Genomic DNA, 18,063 nt, shown 5'->3' with positions numbered 1-18,063 from the left:
TTGTAATATTAACAATTTAATATCGTATTCAGATTTTATTCGAATAGTATAAATTGAAAATTTTGAAACGTGTATTAATCTGATGGAGAAAAATCGAAACAAAAACGCGTGAGAATTAAAATGGAATTTAAACATTGATTTTTAACAACGTTTTATAACGGAACACGAGTTACAGGTTTTTCGAATGTTATCATATTCGTTCTGTTATAAAGTGAGCTATAATATTAGAGATACGAAGAATTACACGCGAAACGAGAGAGAAATGGTTCTGTGTAACGTGTAAAAAATTAACGAAAGGGGAATGAAAGCACGTTGAAGAATAGGGCATATTAAAGATATAGTTTTCGTAATTTTTTTAATCAAACATATGAAGAAAAGCGACTCATATTCTACTTTGATCATTGTAAGTTGAATTTATAGGGGGTAATTAATCTTTGACAAATATGATAATGAGATAGTTATTTGGGAAATGAAAATTGGAGATCTGGTCATTTGCAGATATTGTAATAAGAAATTACAATGAGTATCTAAGAAATAAAAAAGAAAAGAAAAATGTATAATTAGAATAAGTAAATATTAACGAATCCTTCTAAATTATTCCTTATATTGTTAGTAATATTAATATGCATGATATTTTTAAGTCATAATCTATTTTATTTCATATTTCAATTTTATATATGTAACGATGAAATTTAGAAAGAAAGTTGTAAGGAAAATTGAATTATTTTAAAAAATGATGCATGTGTGTGCACCAATTTAATTATACCATCGAATATTTAATTATTTATTCTTCTGATTAAAATTATTCTGACACATGATGCATAGAATCAATAAAAAGTTTTAGTGAAAAATATTAAAAATAATAAGATATAGAACATAGGTTTAAAGTTTATATTTGAAAATTAAAAATGAGGACAATTTCTCCAGTAAAAATATGGATTTTTTCTAAAGGCTTTTAATTAACTACGCCAATAAGTACCAGAGCCAAGATTAATTATCAGATTATACAATTAGATTATATTAAAACAGAAGATTCGAAACGAAACATTATTAGCAGGTAGGTCGAATATTAAAGATTCACCCTCTTTGGAACAGGTTTCATTTTTCATTAACTTCAGAATCCATTCAACGGAATCACAATTAATTATCTCAACTAATATTACGCTAAAGCATAATTGCTGTTGCAGAAAATATTTCAGAATTTTATTTTGAAAATTAATAGTTTATTCTGTTCTTTATTATTCCTATTTCTCCAGTTTCTTATTTGATAAGGAATTTTTAATGAAATTGTTTGCTAAATAAAATTTAAAAATTCATATCCTTTCCACAGAAATTGTATTATTATCATCTGTTATTATTAAATGTATTATTAATTAATTCAATGAAAACGTATTCCATTTGGAAAATCTCGTTTCTTATTATTAATACCAGAGGAACAAAGAATCAGATATTTATTTTATTAAACATTTTTATTACCTTCAACTTAGGTTAATTTTGCCGTTATTATAACTCCAGTCTCTGCTTTACATGTTTATTAATATTCACCAACAACTGCAAGAATTATATTTAATCGGCTGCCAACAATGTACTAATGTACTGATTTATTTATTAAGTACTCAAGAACGAAAATTGACTATAATAAAGCACAATAATCAGGGAATCAACATATTACAGATAAGCTTGGTATAATACCACTGTTGTATTTCTACAAAATATCACGTGCTGTGAAAAAATTGGATTTCAAATCTGATAAAAGCATTTTATATTGGATATTATTCACGATAAAAAAAATGTTGTTTTCATTATAAATAAAGAGAGGAGGAAAATATTATAAGCCATTTTTCGCAGCAAAAAAGAGATTTTAAATTTAATATATTACGTATTAATTTCACGTCTTTACATTTAATTTAGAAATTCAATATGTATTCTTGCTTTATTAAATGCGTAGGAAATTATTAATTAAAAGCAATTTCATAAAATTTAACGAGTTTATAATTCTATTTTTTAAGAAATTTATATCTTTGCACCCAATAAGTTCTTTCTATTTTTATTTATTTTTATTTTTGTCTCTTACAGTACAAGACTATAATGAGGTATTAGAATATTAGAATATTAATTATATTATATTAAAATATTAGAATATTCTCTTTCAACCAATAAGAGATATCAAATTTAAAAATCAAGGGAAATAGATATTTCTGGACATTTCCTTTCTCGTGATATCTTCATATCTATTGAATCACAAAAAGCGTTTGAGCTAACAAGATATTCCTAATAGAAACTACAAAAATACGAAACTGAAAAATCAAATAATAGATATTTACAATGAAATTGTAACATCCATGGTTTCTATAAAAATTTCTGAACCTAACAGACCCCTAAGAAAGATCCACATTACCAAATAATGTTAAAATAAAAAATGAAAGAAATACGAAATTATCTATACCTCAAAATCAAGCTTAACATACATTTATATAAATTCCTTTATGTCAATTTTATATCCTAAATTCGTATGAAATAAAATAAAACTTAACGTTAGAACTACCAAACCCGTTAAAATAACGAATTTCTGATTTTCTGTTTTCATAATTATTTAAAAAATACTCTTTTTCCAACAAAATTATTATTGATATTTATTATTAAAGTAAGAGCAGGATTATCTATACTTACTTATTTTCATTAAATTACTTGATATAATATCTATACTTTATTCAGACATACGTTGTAGCTCGAAAGCTCCAATATTAAACCATAGACACTCGTACAAATTTCCGCATATCAATTTGACGTCTCGAATCCATTGCTGAAGCACACTCATCCGAGAATATCTAACAAAAATGAAAAAACGCGAGGCACAGTTACATCGATAGAAAAATCCCAACCATTTCCATCAATTTATTAGTAAAGCAAACAATTTCTAAACACGAAGCACTCATATTCAATGGTTAACTTGTCGAATAACAGTAAAACCGAAACACAATCGAAATTTCACAGCGCATATAAGCACTGGTCTTCGAATCCCCGACTTTTCAAACGTCCGCCATTGGAAAACGAAAAAAGGGATAAAAAGCACATTTTATTCTACATTTTATTCCATATTCTCGTTTTATCTGTCCACGTGGAATCGACCACTGCGATCAGATATCACCTCGATGACACCCCTCCATGCATATACGTTTACCATCCTTCGCTCAACTATGACCAAGTTAGAGTGGTACCGTTTCCTCGGTACAGTGTGTCGCTGGAAGATCGAAATCTCGATACGCTTTATTGCCTCTCATTTACTGTAACCGAATCATAAATCTCCGTAGAGGAGTCTGTCGGCGAATCGATTAAATCCAATTTATTGTGTGACGATAATTGGACAGATACAAAGTGACTGCAGAATTAGACTCAGCAAAATACAGCGAAGAAATTTTTTGGAAAACAGGTAATAAGGCAGAGGTGAATCTTGTCAGTTACAATAATGGAAATAACAATTAACCTTTTGTACTTTGAAAACATTTTCATTCCTTCGATCTATAGCGAATCCAATCACATGTCTGCATTGGAAGATATTTTTGAAACAAAAATTTTGTTCCAAAAAAAAAAAAATTCGAAATATTTGTGAATTTCCATGAAGTGTTGTCTTATTCAGTGTTTTCATCCTTACTGGTTACTGGAGATAAAAATAAATAATAAATTGCAGATCAACGAAGTTGCTCTAGAGGTACAAATGGTGTGCAAAGGGTTGATAAATTTTTCCTGAGAGCAAGTTGTGAAGAATAATTTTAAGTAATGCCCGCACTAAAAATAGTTATAACATTATGTAAATATAAGGAAGGGAATATAATAGATAAATTGTAAAAAGCGAGTAAATATCTCATTTTAAAAATATAGGTAAAATTTTGCATGACTGATGAAATAATAGGATCTATGTAAACAAATGTAAAATATACAGATTAATTGTACTCCCATTTTCACTCATATTTTTGAAACGAGATATTTCCGATTTTTCAATTTTTATAATCATATACTGTTTCTGTAATTTACATTATTATTATAGTGCATATTTACCCTAATTATATCTGCATTTTTAAAATTAGACTTTAACACATTCTGAGATTTCTTTTATTAGATTCTTCTATATATAAGCTTTTTAAATATCGAAATTAATTCACTCTCCTTCGCATCACTTTTCATCCCATAGTACTTGCTTACCCTAATTTCACGTGAATTTTTGCAATAATTTGCGATTCGTGCAATCTACGACTTCTTATTCAAACATTTTCTAAAAGTGTGCCACCTTCTTCATTAATGCCATAGTGAAATCCAATTTTATTAATTCTTTGCACCATAAAAATTTTTCTTCGATTCACCATTATGTGTTCATATCATAGTGAAACGCTATTCGAGGCTGGAAATTTGGTTTGAGGACTGAAAGGAAATTATAAATAGACGCCCTCTCGTCTTATATCTTCGAAAGGAAGCGAACCAAGTAACGAACTGCAGATTATTAATCTCTTTAAAGCGACGCCAGTAGAGTGCAGAGATTTAGAGTCCCACTTGACTCGTATTGTATTTATCAGAGTTGAAAACAGGTTCGACGTACAGGTTCGAATCCAGGCTTAAGGCCAGGATTCCAGCATGCGTGTTTCTGACAAGCACGTGAACGCGTACGAGCAACTTCGTTCGAAGTCGTTCTGCTCCAACTGAGATAAGATAAGGCTTATCAGACTCGCACGTTTGACCACCAACGGTACGTTTCTCCTTCGCGTTTCCTGATCTCGTTGCGGCTAGAACGTACCGCGATACTATCCCGATTATGCCTATGCAAGAAGAATCGATCCTCTTTCTCGTGACTTATTTCAACGTGATTGGCTAAGCAGATGGTAGACGGGTTAAATTACGAGGATAAATTACGAAATCAGAACTCGATAAACGATGAAGAATCATCTGAGAATGTATATAACAATGTATAGTGGAAGAGCATCTCTGAGAGAAATAGATGAGAAATTTTTCGGCCAAATTTTGGGGAAAATGAGGAGAGACGAGATTTTTTAAAGGAGAACACCGAGGAACGTGTATCGGGTGGTATGAGTGGTGTCTAGGATGAGAGGCTTCGTTAAATTGGAAATCTTCGTGGAGTAAGATTGAAGTGAAACAGGAAGATGATAGTTGGACCTTCGGCTATGTTTAAGTATATGCAAACGTAATTCAAAAATAAATTTACCGTGTAAATAGGATAATTAATATTAACCGAATGAGATAGGGAGTGAATTATGAACAGAATGGATAATTAATACGAAACCTTGATGGGTGGTTGTAGATACATTTTAAAGATAAAAAAGATAAACGTGGTATAGTGACAGAAAATTCTTGCCTTTGAATATTTCATTACTTCCAAATAAGATTAACTATTACAATTTTAAAAAGAAAATGAGGGTACTGAACTACCAATATCATCAACTAACTAAAAGAAAATAGCATTTGCTACTTAATTATTAAACAGCCAATTAAATTTGCAGTCAAATAATATACGAATTATTAAGTTTACTGTTAATAACAAATTGCTCAGAGCATGAATTTGTAATAAAATTGGAAAGCACGACAATAAGTTACAAGATTTAATTATAAATTTCTCGTATCACTGATTAAATGAATTTTATAAGGGAATAGATAGCTTTAGGTAACACTGTTCAATAAATTTTAACTTTTTTAAAAATCTGTAATAACCATTTGGTAATTCTTGTAGAGTTTACTTTAACAAAGACGAATGCGTAATCTAAATTGTTCTAGCATCCTCAGTTTCTAAAAAAATGTGCGTATTTCCAAAAATAAACAGTAAGAACATTAGGAGGTTCATTCTTGTTTTACAAGATAGATGAGAGTATCCCGAGTTAATCAATGTCTCTAATTAAAATTATTTTTGCTTCTGAATAATTATAACTAGTTATCAGAGTTTAAAAATAACCCTTCGAGAATACTTCCTACGAATATTCTTGGATTTTTATAAAAAGTTTATTATACGATACGAACTTGCTTCACAATAAAGTATTCTGCAGATTTTTCTACAGAAGAAACAATCCAGAAACAATATCAGGATGATGTTCAATATCGATAGAACGGTAAAATATATATCCGCAAACCGAAAAACAAACATACAAAAAGTAATACGGGTAATTTAACATAACGATAAGTACAAGAGAATCCCTTAACTTAGAAATCCTGTAAATGGTATTATTAATTTTGCATAAATTATTGAATTTATTGTTAATAATTAACTGATATTGTGAATAACAAGTTATCTGAATCATAAATTTACAATAAAAGTAGAAAAAGTTAAGAAAATATCGACTATTATAGAGGAAAAGTAATTATGTAAGAAATCAATAAAATTCAAAAATTTTCGGCTGATTTCGGAAACCGGTGGGGGGTCATACATGGTTATACATAAAGGGCACCTTGCGACTTATCGCTCCTTTGCCGGCTGGAGCTCAGACGGGACACTTTGGGGTCTGGATCAGGCGCTTCCGGAACTTTACCAGCGGGACCCTGGCGACCTTCCCGAGGGTCAGAGGTGGGCAGCTGGCTTTGGCAGGTGAGCTTTGGTAAATCAATTTTAATACCGTCTCTTTTTTACGGTTTTATTTTCTCGTTTCTATTCAAATATTTCGTTGTTGTTTTTAATATGTCACATCGTTCCCCTTACTAATCAGTTCTTTTCCAGGACTAATCTACATATTTCCTTTATAGGTTTATTATCTGAATTCGTTGGTTTGAACTCGAGTTCATTTGTCGTTTTGACTTTTTGCTGGTAACTTCTAAGATTTCGAAGAGGGGGTCGGAGGAGAGGTTGGAGGTGGCATTAGGGTGGGGTGGTGGTGAGGTAGAGGTGGATGATGGTCAATGTCTAGATCTTCGGACTAGTCGATAGCCGTTGTCCACTCCACCTATACATCACCCCCCATCCTTGTTTTCTTTCAGAATCTACTTATTTTTATTTCCGAATTCTTTCATCGTTGGTTTGTTATCTCGAATTCGGTTTTATTTCATCGATGGGTTGTTTCTGTCTCATCGATGGATTGTTCCTTCCATTTGGTTAACCTTTACGGTTTCTATTCGTCTCACTTCTATTTTCTTTCCTCCTTCCTATTTTTTTTTCTGGTTTATATTTATACTAATATATTCTGTTTTCAGTTTTTCAGGTTTCTTCTCCAGATTTAATTTGCAGGACATCGTGGGATGCGAGCGCTTAGATTTAAGTATTTATAAATAGTTATAAGATAGATTACTAGGTTAAGACTCATGTGAGCGTTATCTGTAGAAAGGTAAGCTACCTAACTTGGAGCGAATACATCCATTCTGTATTCCTTCTCGTTTACCAAATAAAACGAAAATGTTCTCGCGATAACCGCGATTGTTCTTAAGTACAGACTAGCCTACGCGACGTACTCCCGTGTACTCGATAATTCCATGCTTTATAGGTCATCGTCACGACTCGTCTCCGACACTCATTCCAGCCACTGTCAATCTCGTCATGCATCGGGTTCCAGGGTGATCTTCGGGTCACTGTTTCTTCTGGAGTCAATGCGTGGTTCCAGCAGCCCTGGTCGTACGCGACTAGGGTATAGGCCTGCAGTCGGTCCGGCATGTGTCTACGGTCAGACCACTTGGGATGATTAAGTTCTACCCCTTGGGGCAGGGGCACGCAATGTCTGTTCAGCTTGCAAGGCCTCGCTGGACCATCGTTGCGACTCTGGGAGTTTCATTGGTTCGGGGACTACCTTGGTTCACGTGTAAGTCATGGCAAGATCGGCAATGACTGAGGTGGACTAGGCTCGATCGTGAGGCTGCTGAACTTGGAGTTGTCTTGTACACGGGAGTACTTCGCGTATGCTAGTCGGTCTTTTGAATAATCGCGAACTCGTTCGGGCGCGTCGCGATTTTTCACATGCTCGCGTTTTTGATGTTTCATTCCCTGTTTTTATGGAAACTTGAAAATATCTTAGCGTTGCGACAGTAGAGTTTTAGTATACCGAATCGAAGTTCCCTTTGTAAGACACGAAATAAAATAAAGTGTCAGTAGAGTCACTTTAATTTTATTCGCTCCAAGTTAGATTAGGGTATCTTTGATACGGATAGCGCCAGCAGGCTGCGCCATTAGGGCGCATGTCGGGTCTCGATGCGTAGCCACCTCCACGTGGTGAGACCTGGTAATTGGTATCGTTTTCCAAAGAGCAATTTTTGGAAAACGATGCCAAGCTAAGAGCTACGTACAAAATTTACATCTGCTATCTATTGGAAATTTTCAATGTTCCTTTTGAGCTTCGAAAATATAAAACGATCAGAAATTATTCTAATGAAATGTAAGTTAAGAGATTAAATTTGGTATATGTTTCATATTTTTGATCTACAGAACATCAAGACTACAAGACATTACTGTAACCAGGATTCGGAGATTGTTATAGTATGCATTTCATCGTATATTACCAGTAAACTACGACTAGAACTACATATCGACTCGGATTTTAAGAGGAGCTTAAAGTTAACGAAATGAAAATTTATGATCCATGGTACTTCGTTAACTTATTATGCGACGGGGTACCCAGGTCTTAAATTAATAATAGTATTATTAATTTAATATTATTAATTATATTATTAGAACTAAGTCCTCGATTAATAATATACAGTATTGAATTTTCAGCCACATATATTAATTACAAACCTAATATTTTCTATATTTTTAGAACTTTTAGTCTACGGGATACCGTACTTGCAGCAATGAAAGGGTTGGCACGAACGAGTTAAAACCGCGTTTCCGCGACGCCTGGCGAAATAGGTTATATTAGGCATATTTCCATAATACTTAATCTTCGTGAGTTGTGAGTAATGCAATCCTTGACGTTGCACGGGAATGACGTAATTACGATTACCTCAGAGGGACGAGTCAGACTGCAATTTATGTCAGTACTTCTCTCCTTTGTTTCAATAGACGAGAACGCTTTTCGAGCCCGTTTCACTTCGTTAAGGCAATTGCGGTAGGCTGGATTAATTAATGATTAATCACTCGAATTGCCGATGCTTGCAAAGGTTAGAGTTCGCCGAACAATCCCTTCATTAAAATTGGGAACCACGATCAACGAATTTTAATTCCATCTCGTATACCTAGATTTAGATTTCTGTATTTGATTTTAATTATTGACCGGATTTAATTACTGCATTTCTTTATTAATAATCCTGTCTTAATTTTAGAAAATATTATCTACAACATCCTCACTTTTCTTCAACCTCTAACCTATGGAGGTTGATCAGCGTAGATTTTCAATGGCACAAATTTCCATCATACTTTTACAGCGAATTTATATTATACATCATAGCTGCTGTCACACACGTGTGACTAAACTACGTGCTACGTAGAGCTACCCGAATTAGAAACTTATACAGTGAACGTGTTAAACGGATTTTAATAATCCTCTTAATATCCTTGATGCATATTTTCGAATTAATCAGCTAACACCAAATTTAACATAATTCTCAATTCTTGTCGAAGTTTATATACCGCGGCAAAGAAATCTCTGCTTTCAATGCATGTTCCTAAATTAATTACCCAATATACCTCGTCAAACATTACCTAATTCTTCGATGAACCGGATAAAATAAATCTTTTCTAGGAATGTATATTTATAAATTAATTATCTAATATATTTCATCAAAAATATTCGTTCAAATTCTCTACAGATTCCATAAATAATTGACCAATGATAAAACCAATAAAACAGATATTAACAATAGAACTATCAAAGGGGACAAAATGACTTGTTTTAGATATTCTATCTTCGCAATTGTCGAGAATATCCAGTTGCTTATGGCAAAATTAACGTAGTATCGCACATTTTCTATCATGCACACGTGGTTTTACCGAGAGAACGAGGGTCCAATGTGCAAAGCTCAGCTCAGGTCAGTCAGGGAAACTTGGGTGACGCGTCGGACCCTTAGTATGATCATATATGGTCATGTTAACCCTTTGCACTCGACGATTTTTTGGCTAGAGAAGAGTAGAAATTCAAAGATTCTCTACTAAAAACTGACAATACTTTTTTGAGCAGTAAATAAAGAATTATATAATAATAGAATTGTAGAATTATTTGATTTCGATACCTCGCACACTGTTACATTACATTAAATTTGATATATTAATTAATATCGATCTTCCAAATTTTATGAAATGGTGACTGAAGCTCACCTCTCGAGTGCAAAGGGTTAATATTTAGTCGGAGTCTAAGACAGTTGTTGAATCGAGTTGTAAAGTTAAAAGTCGAAGTCGAACAGGCTTGTAATATTGCAATACTGCGTTGAGCGTTGCAGTAAGCCGAGAAATAATTCGTAACTTTATTGTCATTCTCACATATTTCTATCCTTGTTAGCAATAAACATTACCACCGTCCAATCTCTATATTAATATCGATTTTTATTCGATCGTGATCATAATCACGCATGCTCTTTTAATTTCATTATACCGATTTAACCCGAGAGGCGTTCTTCAGTAGCCATTTGATAAAATTTCGAAGCTCGATACTCATAAATATGTCAAATTCCAGATAATGTAACGGTGTGCGAGGTATCGAGATCAAATAACCCTACGTGCCAATTATCATACTATTTCTTATTCCTGCTCATAAAAATATAGTCAGCTTTGTAACAGAAAATCTTTGAACTCCTATCCTTCTTTGGACAAAAAATCGTCGAGTGCAAAGGGTTAATTGTCATCAATAACGTATATGATATTTAGGTACTCATTACAAGTCGATAGTTCTAATGTTAACAATGTATATTTATCAGTAAACTATTTCAAATTTCTAAGAAAAAGTATAAATTCCATATTCTTGTCATCCTTCATGCCATCTATATCACACCACAGATTCCTTTAGCATATTCTCAGCCAAATTATCCTTCGGATATCTCGTGAAACATAACCTACTTTCTAATTTTCGTCAGTTTCCAGACAAATTGTTGGAAAACTTGCAACAATCTTCGCTGGAAGTTCGAAGATAAACGAACGAAGAAAAGTGAAACTTGGAACACAGCAGCGAGAATGTGAGAAAACAGAGATCTTGAGGAAATATACTCTACCACGAATGTGGAACAAAGGCGAAAATATATTTGCTAGGCAAGAGATGACCAAGATCCTTGATTACAAAATGAATACTCTTCATCTTCAGCAAACATGAACTCTACGTCCATCAGTTGCTTGCTATAGTCATTCAGGATTACCTATCTGAAATATTTCTAACCACTCCACGTGCCTCATCAAGCTTGATACAATTCTCAAGTTGCACAGTGCCACGATCTCATGGCTCTCTCTAAATTCCTCAGAGACCAAATGGATCACCGCTCCATCTTCCAACTTTCCTTCCAAAATTTCACCTTTCCACTCTCTCGACATCCCCGTCGCTATATTTAGGTTCGTGACAACGTCCGCCATGCCAGATCGATCGATAATTCGACCCTATCGAGGCTGGAGTTCACCGACAGATGACGTAACGGCTTGGAACGATCCTGAGAATGGATGGAACGTGGATGAAGCGTAACACGTGACCGAGTGTGTCGTTACTTACGAGAGACACGGTGTCAGCCAAAATAAACAGAATGTCACGGGTATAAATAAAGCTTTCACTCTCTCCGCGCAGCCACCACTCGCTGGCTCCTCTTCCTCTCTTTCTTTTTCCCCTTTTCTGCTCCGTGTCTTTTTTCCCCGCCGAATTGACGTAGCCAGACGTGTCAGAGGTCGCTTGATCGACGTGCTTCCTGTCGGAACTACCTCTAAAAACGTCCACCGTGTGCACCATCGACGAGAGTAATTAGACAGGGCCCAGAGAGAATTTGCTGGATCTCTGAGTCTCAGAGGATATTCTCCTGGTACCTATCTTCTTTCCATTGGCTCCGATTTTCACGAGACCTTCGCTGACTTCAGTGGAGATTTTTCATAAAGGATTGCTTGCAATTTTGTCGAATTTCGCGAAGAATTTATTGATAATTTTTGGTAGAAGATTGTTTAGAAGTTTGTCGTATACTTTGAGCAATTTATTGGAAATTTTTGGTAGATGTTGGTTCCAAATTTTTGTTTCAATTCTTTAGAGAAATATTTATTACTGCTGTAATAATTATTGCAAGGTATCTGTTGCACTTCTTAAGCTTTAAAGCTATTATTTCTATCAGAAAAGTTATATATAGAGCAATTAATTTCACGATACTTTGAATTCGTTTCTTTGAGTATATTTGTGCGTGTTTGATTGCATGTTATAAACGAATGCTGGCAAGAATTGGATATCGGATACGTTATTCGTTCGATGGAAGACTCGTTCGAAAGTTTTACACGCAATCTGCATTTACACGAGAATCATGGTACTTCCTGCGAAGAAAAAGTGAGCTGCATTTATTGGCTATGATTATGTACACGAGTGCCCTATATTTATAGGAAAATCTGCTTCTATTTAAGTTTAGAGTGTATTCTCAGTTCACGGGAATTAGCAAAGTTCCCCTGAATCAATTTTAGAATCAATTTAATTTCACTTTTAAGCAGAGTAGTTCATTATTTCGAAGCTAAACCTTTTATTTCTATGCCACCGGTAATGAGAATAATTATAATTTTTAACGCACGTCAGAGATTTATTTCGAGATCTGTTGGAATATTATTAAAAGATTTTTAATTATTCATATTATATCCCACGGTATTAAAGCGACAATAAATTTTATTTTCAACATATATAATTTATTTGATTCGAAGCGAATTTTAATTTGTAACATAGAATATGATTCCTGTCTTCGTAAGAAAAATAATGATCCACTTTTAAAAGTAGTCGCTAGTGTTATCTTCACAAAATATCAGTTTCTTAACTGATGCTATGAAGAATATGAACTGCAGAGAATATTATTCTTAATTACTACTAACCATGGCTAATTGATTCATCTAAAACCACATCGCTTGAAATAAATTTTATTTCCAGACTTCCAGAGTGGATTAACTTCAGAGGTCAGTGATCTAGCATTTGCCTCAGTATAACGGAAATCTTAAAAAAGGTTATACGTAACATAATATTACTAACGTGACACTGCGCTAATTTACAATACGTAGGAAGCACGCAATAAAAGATTTTAAAGACATAATATGCAATATTACTATTTTCACGTTATTTCTAATATCATTCCTTCTGTCACTAAAATATCACTCTGAATTTTATCTACATATGTATGTACTATACTCACTATACTAATTCTATCAAATTTTCTTTCTTACAATGCACAATCTAATCTAAATAATTCATACCATACTAATTCCAGTATTATATCCAATTTTCTTTCCTATAAAATATTCTCAAAATATCTACTTAAATGACTACTTAAAATGGCGACAAAAATAATTTTTCACATTTTCGTATTTACCAGTAGCCCTCATAAACGCTTCGTTACCAAATTAGCATTAATGTCTACGTATTATAAAATCCCTGCAAAAGAAGAAGCAAGAAACATTCGATCCTTTCACGAGTATGCGTGTGCACATCGATTCTCGTGATTCTTTCTGCTGATTCTCCGTCACGTGTACCTGTTATGGCCATGTGGTTGCAAAGGGGAAAAGAGAGGGAGAGAGAGAGGGAGTGGGAGGACTAAAAAAATTGGACGGTGTTGCAAAAAGAAGAAAAATATCACACACACGCATACATACACAGGGGAATAGAAAAAATGAGCGCAATCCCTGGTCCAGCTGGGGCCATAGCACGTGACGGGTGTCGTTAATATTTCATTAGCATTCGTTTTTCGTCCTCCACGCCGATCCACCGTGCACCATTTTTATTTCGTCCACCCCGCCTCGAATACTATGGCCAACTTTTCATTGCACAAATTTCTACACCGCGATCGTTTCTTCATGCCAGAGTTATTTTCCATTATATTTCCTGGCGTGATTCGTGTGTTGGAGGTCTCTTCCTCGAGCTTATGTCGTTTCCAAAGATTTCCTGGCTGAATTTGGATACACGTGATCGTGGTCGATCATTTATACGAGATTTTTGCTTATTTTTGAAATTCGTTGCGGTAAAGACTTTTCATTTTTATTCTTTACTCTTGTATATATTGAAAGAAATTTTCCTCAAATTTTGATTGGCAATTTAATAATTTTAGGCTATGATGTGAAATCAATCGATTCAGGAGTGAGGCTAAAGGGTTGAATTAACGACTGAAATTAGAAGAACTACAATATTCACGAATTATGTAAAATGGATTAAAAATGAAGGTAAGTACACTTATGGTATACTAAAGCACCCAATAAAATTATTTGTAAGTAGAATTTTACCGATGTATATAATTTAGGCTAAATCCTAATTATCACCTGCGAATTAATTTGGATATTACTGCAAAATTTTATTCCAATGAAAGAAACAGGAAAATACATGTTTCTGAAATTTAAGATACAACCACTCCTTTACGTATATTCTTACACAACGAAATCTCATACTCCTCAATATTTCATACAAATCTACATACTATATTATACAAAGCTAATCTATATTATCCACTTCACGTTGAAAAACAACTCAACTATTATCTATGCCAAAGTATACATTGAATAATACCCAGAAATATCATTCCAAAGCATTAACTAAATCCATTTATTCCACGAAAATATTTTTATTTCAACATGACAAGTCCACTTCTTCATGACCACTGTGTACATTTAAATTGAAGTAAAATTAAATACTATTTATATGGGAAAATACACAGAAAAATATATTTTAATTCAATTCTATAGCTACATATAAATATTCATCTTAGACACAACAAACGATGAAATTATTCGTAAAAATCCTACAAAGAACTACCATAATATTAACTAAAATTGAATACTACGTGCACCTTGCATCTACTAATAAATTTCCATCTCAGACACAAAAGAAATCGAAATTATTCATGAAATAACACAGCAAAAACTACAGTATGCGACCAAATACACACATTCTATAATTTTCAGTGTTTTTCGAGTAACTTCAGAGCGGTATATCTCGGTAAAAAAAAATTCTTTTGGTTATAAATAAATTTGATTTTACAGGGGAACGTCAATACTATACAAAGCAGTTGATAAAAATTTTGGAAAAACAATTACTATTCTAGAATATTTTCGTAAAGATAGTAAAAATCGATTCCTTTTATTTATTTATTTCATAAATCTAACATTGTAAACAGTTTTTGCTCCCAGATTCGGATTCATCGCATGAAAATACATGATGCCTCTCCACTTTCAAGAAACAAAATCTCCTTAATCTGTATTTTATCCTTTCTTGGTACCTATGTCACCTGTTGCAGCGATTTTTCACATAAAGAGGCAAAATTTGTAGAAAGAAATGTAGATTGTAATTAATATTCCTCTGTATTATTAAGAACCGAAGATATTATGCGAGTATGTATGAACATATACATTAAATTTCGTTCCAGAAACATAAAAATCCAGAAGCTGTGCTATTATTTCGTCATGTATTATACGATAACTTCTGTCCAAAGTCAAGATTACTTCTTCCTCGAATTTCAACAATTACAGCCCGGAATAAAATCTATTCGATAAGACGAAAATAAAATGTGACCCTCGGACGGTTTTCTCATCCCTTCCTGATCCACGAACCCGTCTTAGTTTCTCGCTGTCTGCGTCACGACGGCGATGGAGAATGTAGCTCAAAGCTTGTTCATTAAGTACTAATTAATTGGCTGAATCGAGGGGTTGTGGAGATTGTGCAGTCAAAGAAGATATAATCGAGTCGCGAGGAGCAAGGAATAAGGGAACGACGAGCGGTTTTAGGAAAAGGGACGAAGAAAATGGAGGCTCGAAGACGAGGCTGAAGGGAAGTTGCACGGATGAGAAGAGAAAGGTGAGTGCACCCTCTGTCTCTCTGCCCTTTCACTCTTTTCTCCGCTATTTTTCTTCGGATTATCAGCTTTGAGGACTTTATTACAGATTCTTGTTCTCCAGAATCGAATGCAAGCATGAAATGTGCACTTGTTAAGCAGTGGTTGAATGGGAAGGGTTGAATTTGAGAGGAGGGATGAAGATAGCGATTCGTGAAAGCGTTTGCAGTGGTTTGGCTATTAAAGATGAGTAATGTAAGTAATAAGTAATAATATTAAGAATATTCTAGTAATTAACACGGTCACCTCATTTGACAAACTAACCTCGTCATGTTTGCAGAACCACAGGAGTGTGAAAGATTTATGATTTATTTTGAACTGTACCACGCATATGGTATTTGAAAAATACGAGTACAATTTTGATTTCCCACAAAATAAATACTGTCGAATTTTGGAATTAATTTAATCACGAAGAATTGAAATCTGCCGATGGATTAATACTATATCTATTATCAATTATTGTATTAACTATTATTATCATTGGTGATATTCTCTACCAACGACGAATATAATAATTAGTAATATTTTCATTGAATTATTGTGCTCCTTTTGTTAACTGTATGTCTACTTTTCCTTTATCTAATTATCCTAATTTCCCAATCAACCTCTAAAAAATAATTTTAAAGTAATTTTCCTTGACCTCCGAATTAAATAAATTCTCATCAATAGTTTGAAGAAACTTTGAATTAAATATCCTATACTCCTGGCACAATTTTAATACAAAATTCTATCCTTCCTATGTCTATTTTTCATTTCCTATTGCACGTAGTATCAGAAGCTCGAAACCAACCCAAAAATAAAATTTGCAGCATGAAAGCTGGAATTACACGCTAACAGACGTATTCATATTTAAACAAAGAAAAGAGAAGAGTATGGAGCAGGGTTAGAAGTTTCTTCGAAAAAGAATGAGCCATTGAATTTTTACTCACCGTTTCTGTTTTCGCTGTCCGCAGGCTTCATCTGGATTGGATGGCGCATCTGGAAGAAAACAGAGAAAATCGATTATTTACACACGAATTTTTTAAAATTTTGCACGTATCATGCACCGTAATGTATCATCTCGAGCAGGGGTAGCACACTATCAACCCCTTGCGCTACGATTTAGTTACGAAATATTATACATCCAAGAAACCCTTTCTCACTCTCTTTCAAATCATATCATATACACATTACACAGACCATACCTCGCAACATTCATAATTTGCACCATGTTTCCATAGAGGGACAATAACAACGTTTCAGTGACCAACAAAACATCCCCATTTCCATGAAAATATTATCCACTTTTACACTATGTCATCACCTTTTCCATGATAAACTAGTTCCTCGAAAAAACACCCTTATTAAAAACCATTCCTCTCCTATTCGCATAATACTTGACCAAAATTGAAGACGACCCTCGCATTGACTTAATGTTACTTTTTATTCTCCCACCTGCCTCGTTGGAACACAAGAAAACTGCACGAAAGTCGGCCAACACGGTGAAAGGCGATTGTTAAACCGCCAAGTACCGTTTCGTAAGTATAATTATTCCCGAAGGAAAAATACCATATTGCCGACCCCGTACTCCAGGTTAAGCGCGATGGGACGTGGACGTTTGGCGACCATAAGCGCCAAGTACCTGGCGCATGGGGCAACAATTCATCTCGTTACCAGAAAACTGTTACTTCACCATTTATCTCAATCAATAGAACGATTCTTGGCCCTATTAAGAACTCCTACGAACTCTGAACTTTGGAACATTCTTGCAAGAAACACGAGATAAACGACATAATCGAGTCGACTCTCGAAGAGCACACGTAGGATGAAAATTAACTCTGGAACATCACACACGTTGGTAACATCAACATCCAGGAGTTGTCTATTATTCAAGCAATTAAAAAATATAGTATAGTCCATTACACGCTTCAAGAACCATCAAGAACCCAATTTCCCTTTGCATTCGTTCGTCACTAGACGCTGCTAAGCAAGACCGACCTAGTGACATAACAGGGGATGAAAATTAACTCTGGAACATCACACACGTTGGTAACATCAACATCCAGGAGTTGTCTATTATTCAAGCAATTAAAAAATATAGTATAGTCCATTACACGCTTCAAGAACCATCAAGAACCCAATTTCCCTTTGCATTCG

The 18,063-nt window shown here is 34.0% G+C and overlaps 1 protein-coding gene across 1 annotated transcript in view; it reads right to left on the bottom strand.

Annotated features, from left to right (window-relative positions):
* The window catches only part of LOC108553119 (CUGBP Elav-like family member 2), a 173,037-nt gene extending 156,137 nt beyond the window's left edge, over positions 1 to 16,900 (bottom strand). Inside the window, exon 1 of the mRNA XM_017907891.1 lies at positions 16,857 to 16,900. Coding sequence (XP_017763380.1) covers positions 16,857 to 16,887 — 31 coding nt within the window. The 5' untranslated portion in view covers positions 16,888 to 16,900. The remainder of the gene's footprint in view (positions 1 to 16,856) is intronic.
* Positions 16,901 to 18,063: the final 1,163 nt, after the last annotated feature.

The sequence above is a fragment of the Eufriesea mexicana genome, unplaced genomic scaffold, assembly GCF_001483705.2.
Source record: "Eufriesea mexicana isolate 0111107269 unplaced genomic scaffold, ASM148370v2 scaffold9405, whole genome shotgun sequence".
Classification (NCBI taxonomy): domain Eukaryota; kingdom Metazoa; phylum Arthropoda; class Insecta; order Hymenoptera; family Apidae; genus Eufriesea; species Eufriesea mexicana.
The sequence above is the reverse complement of the archived record's forward strand: the minus strand, read 5'-3'. Positions and strand labels throughout refer to the sequence as shown.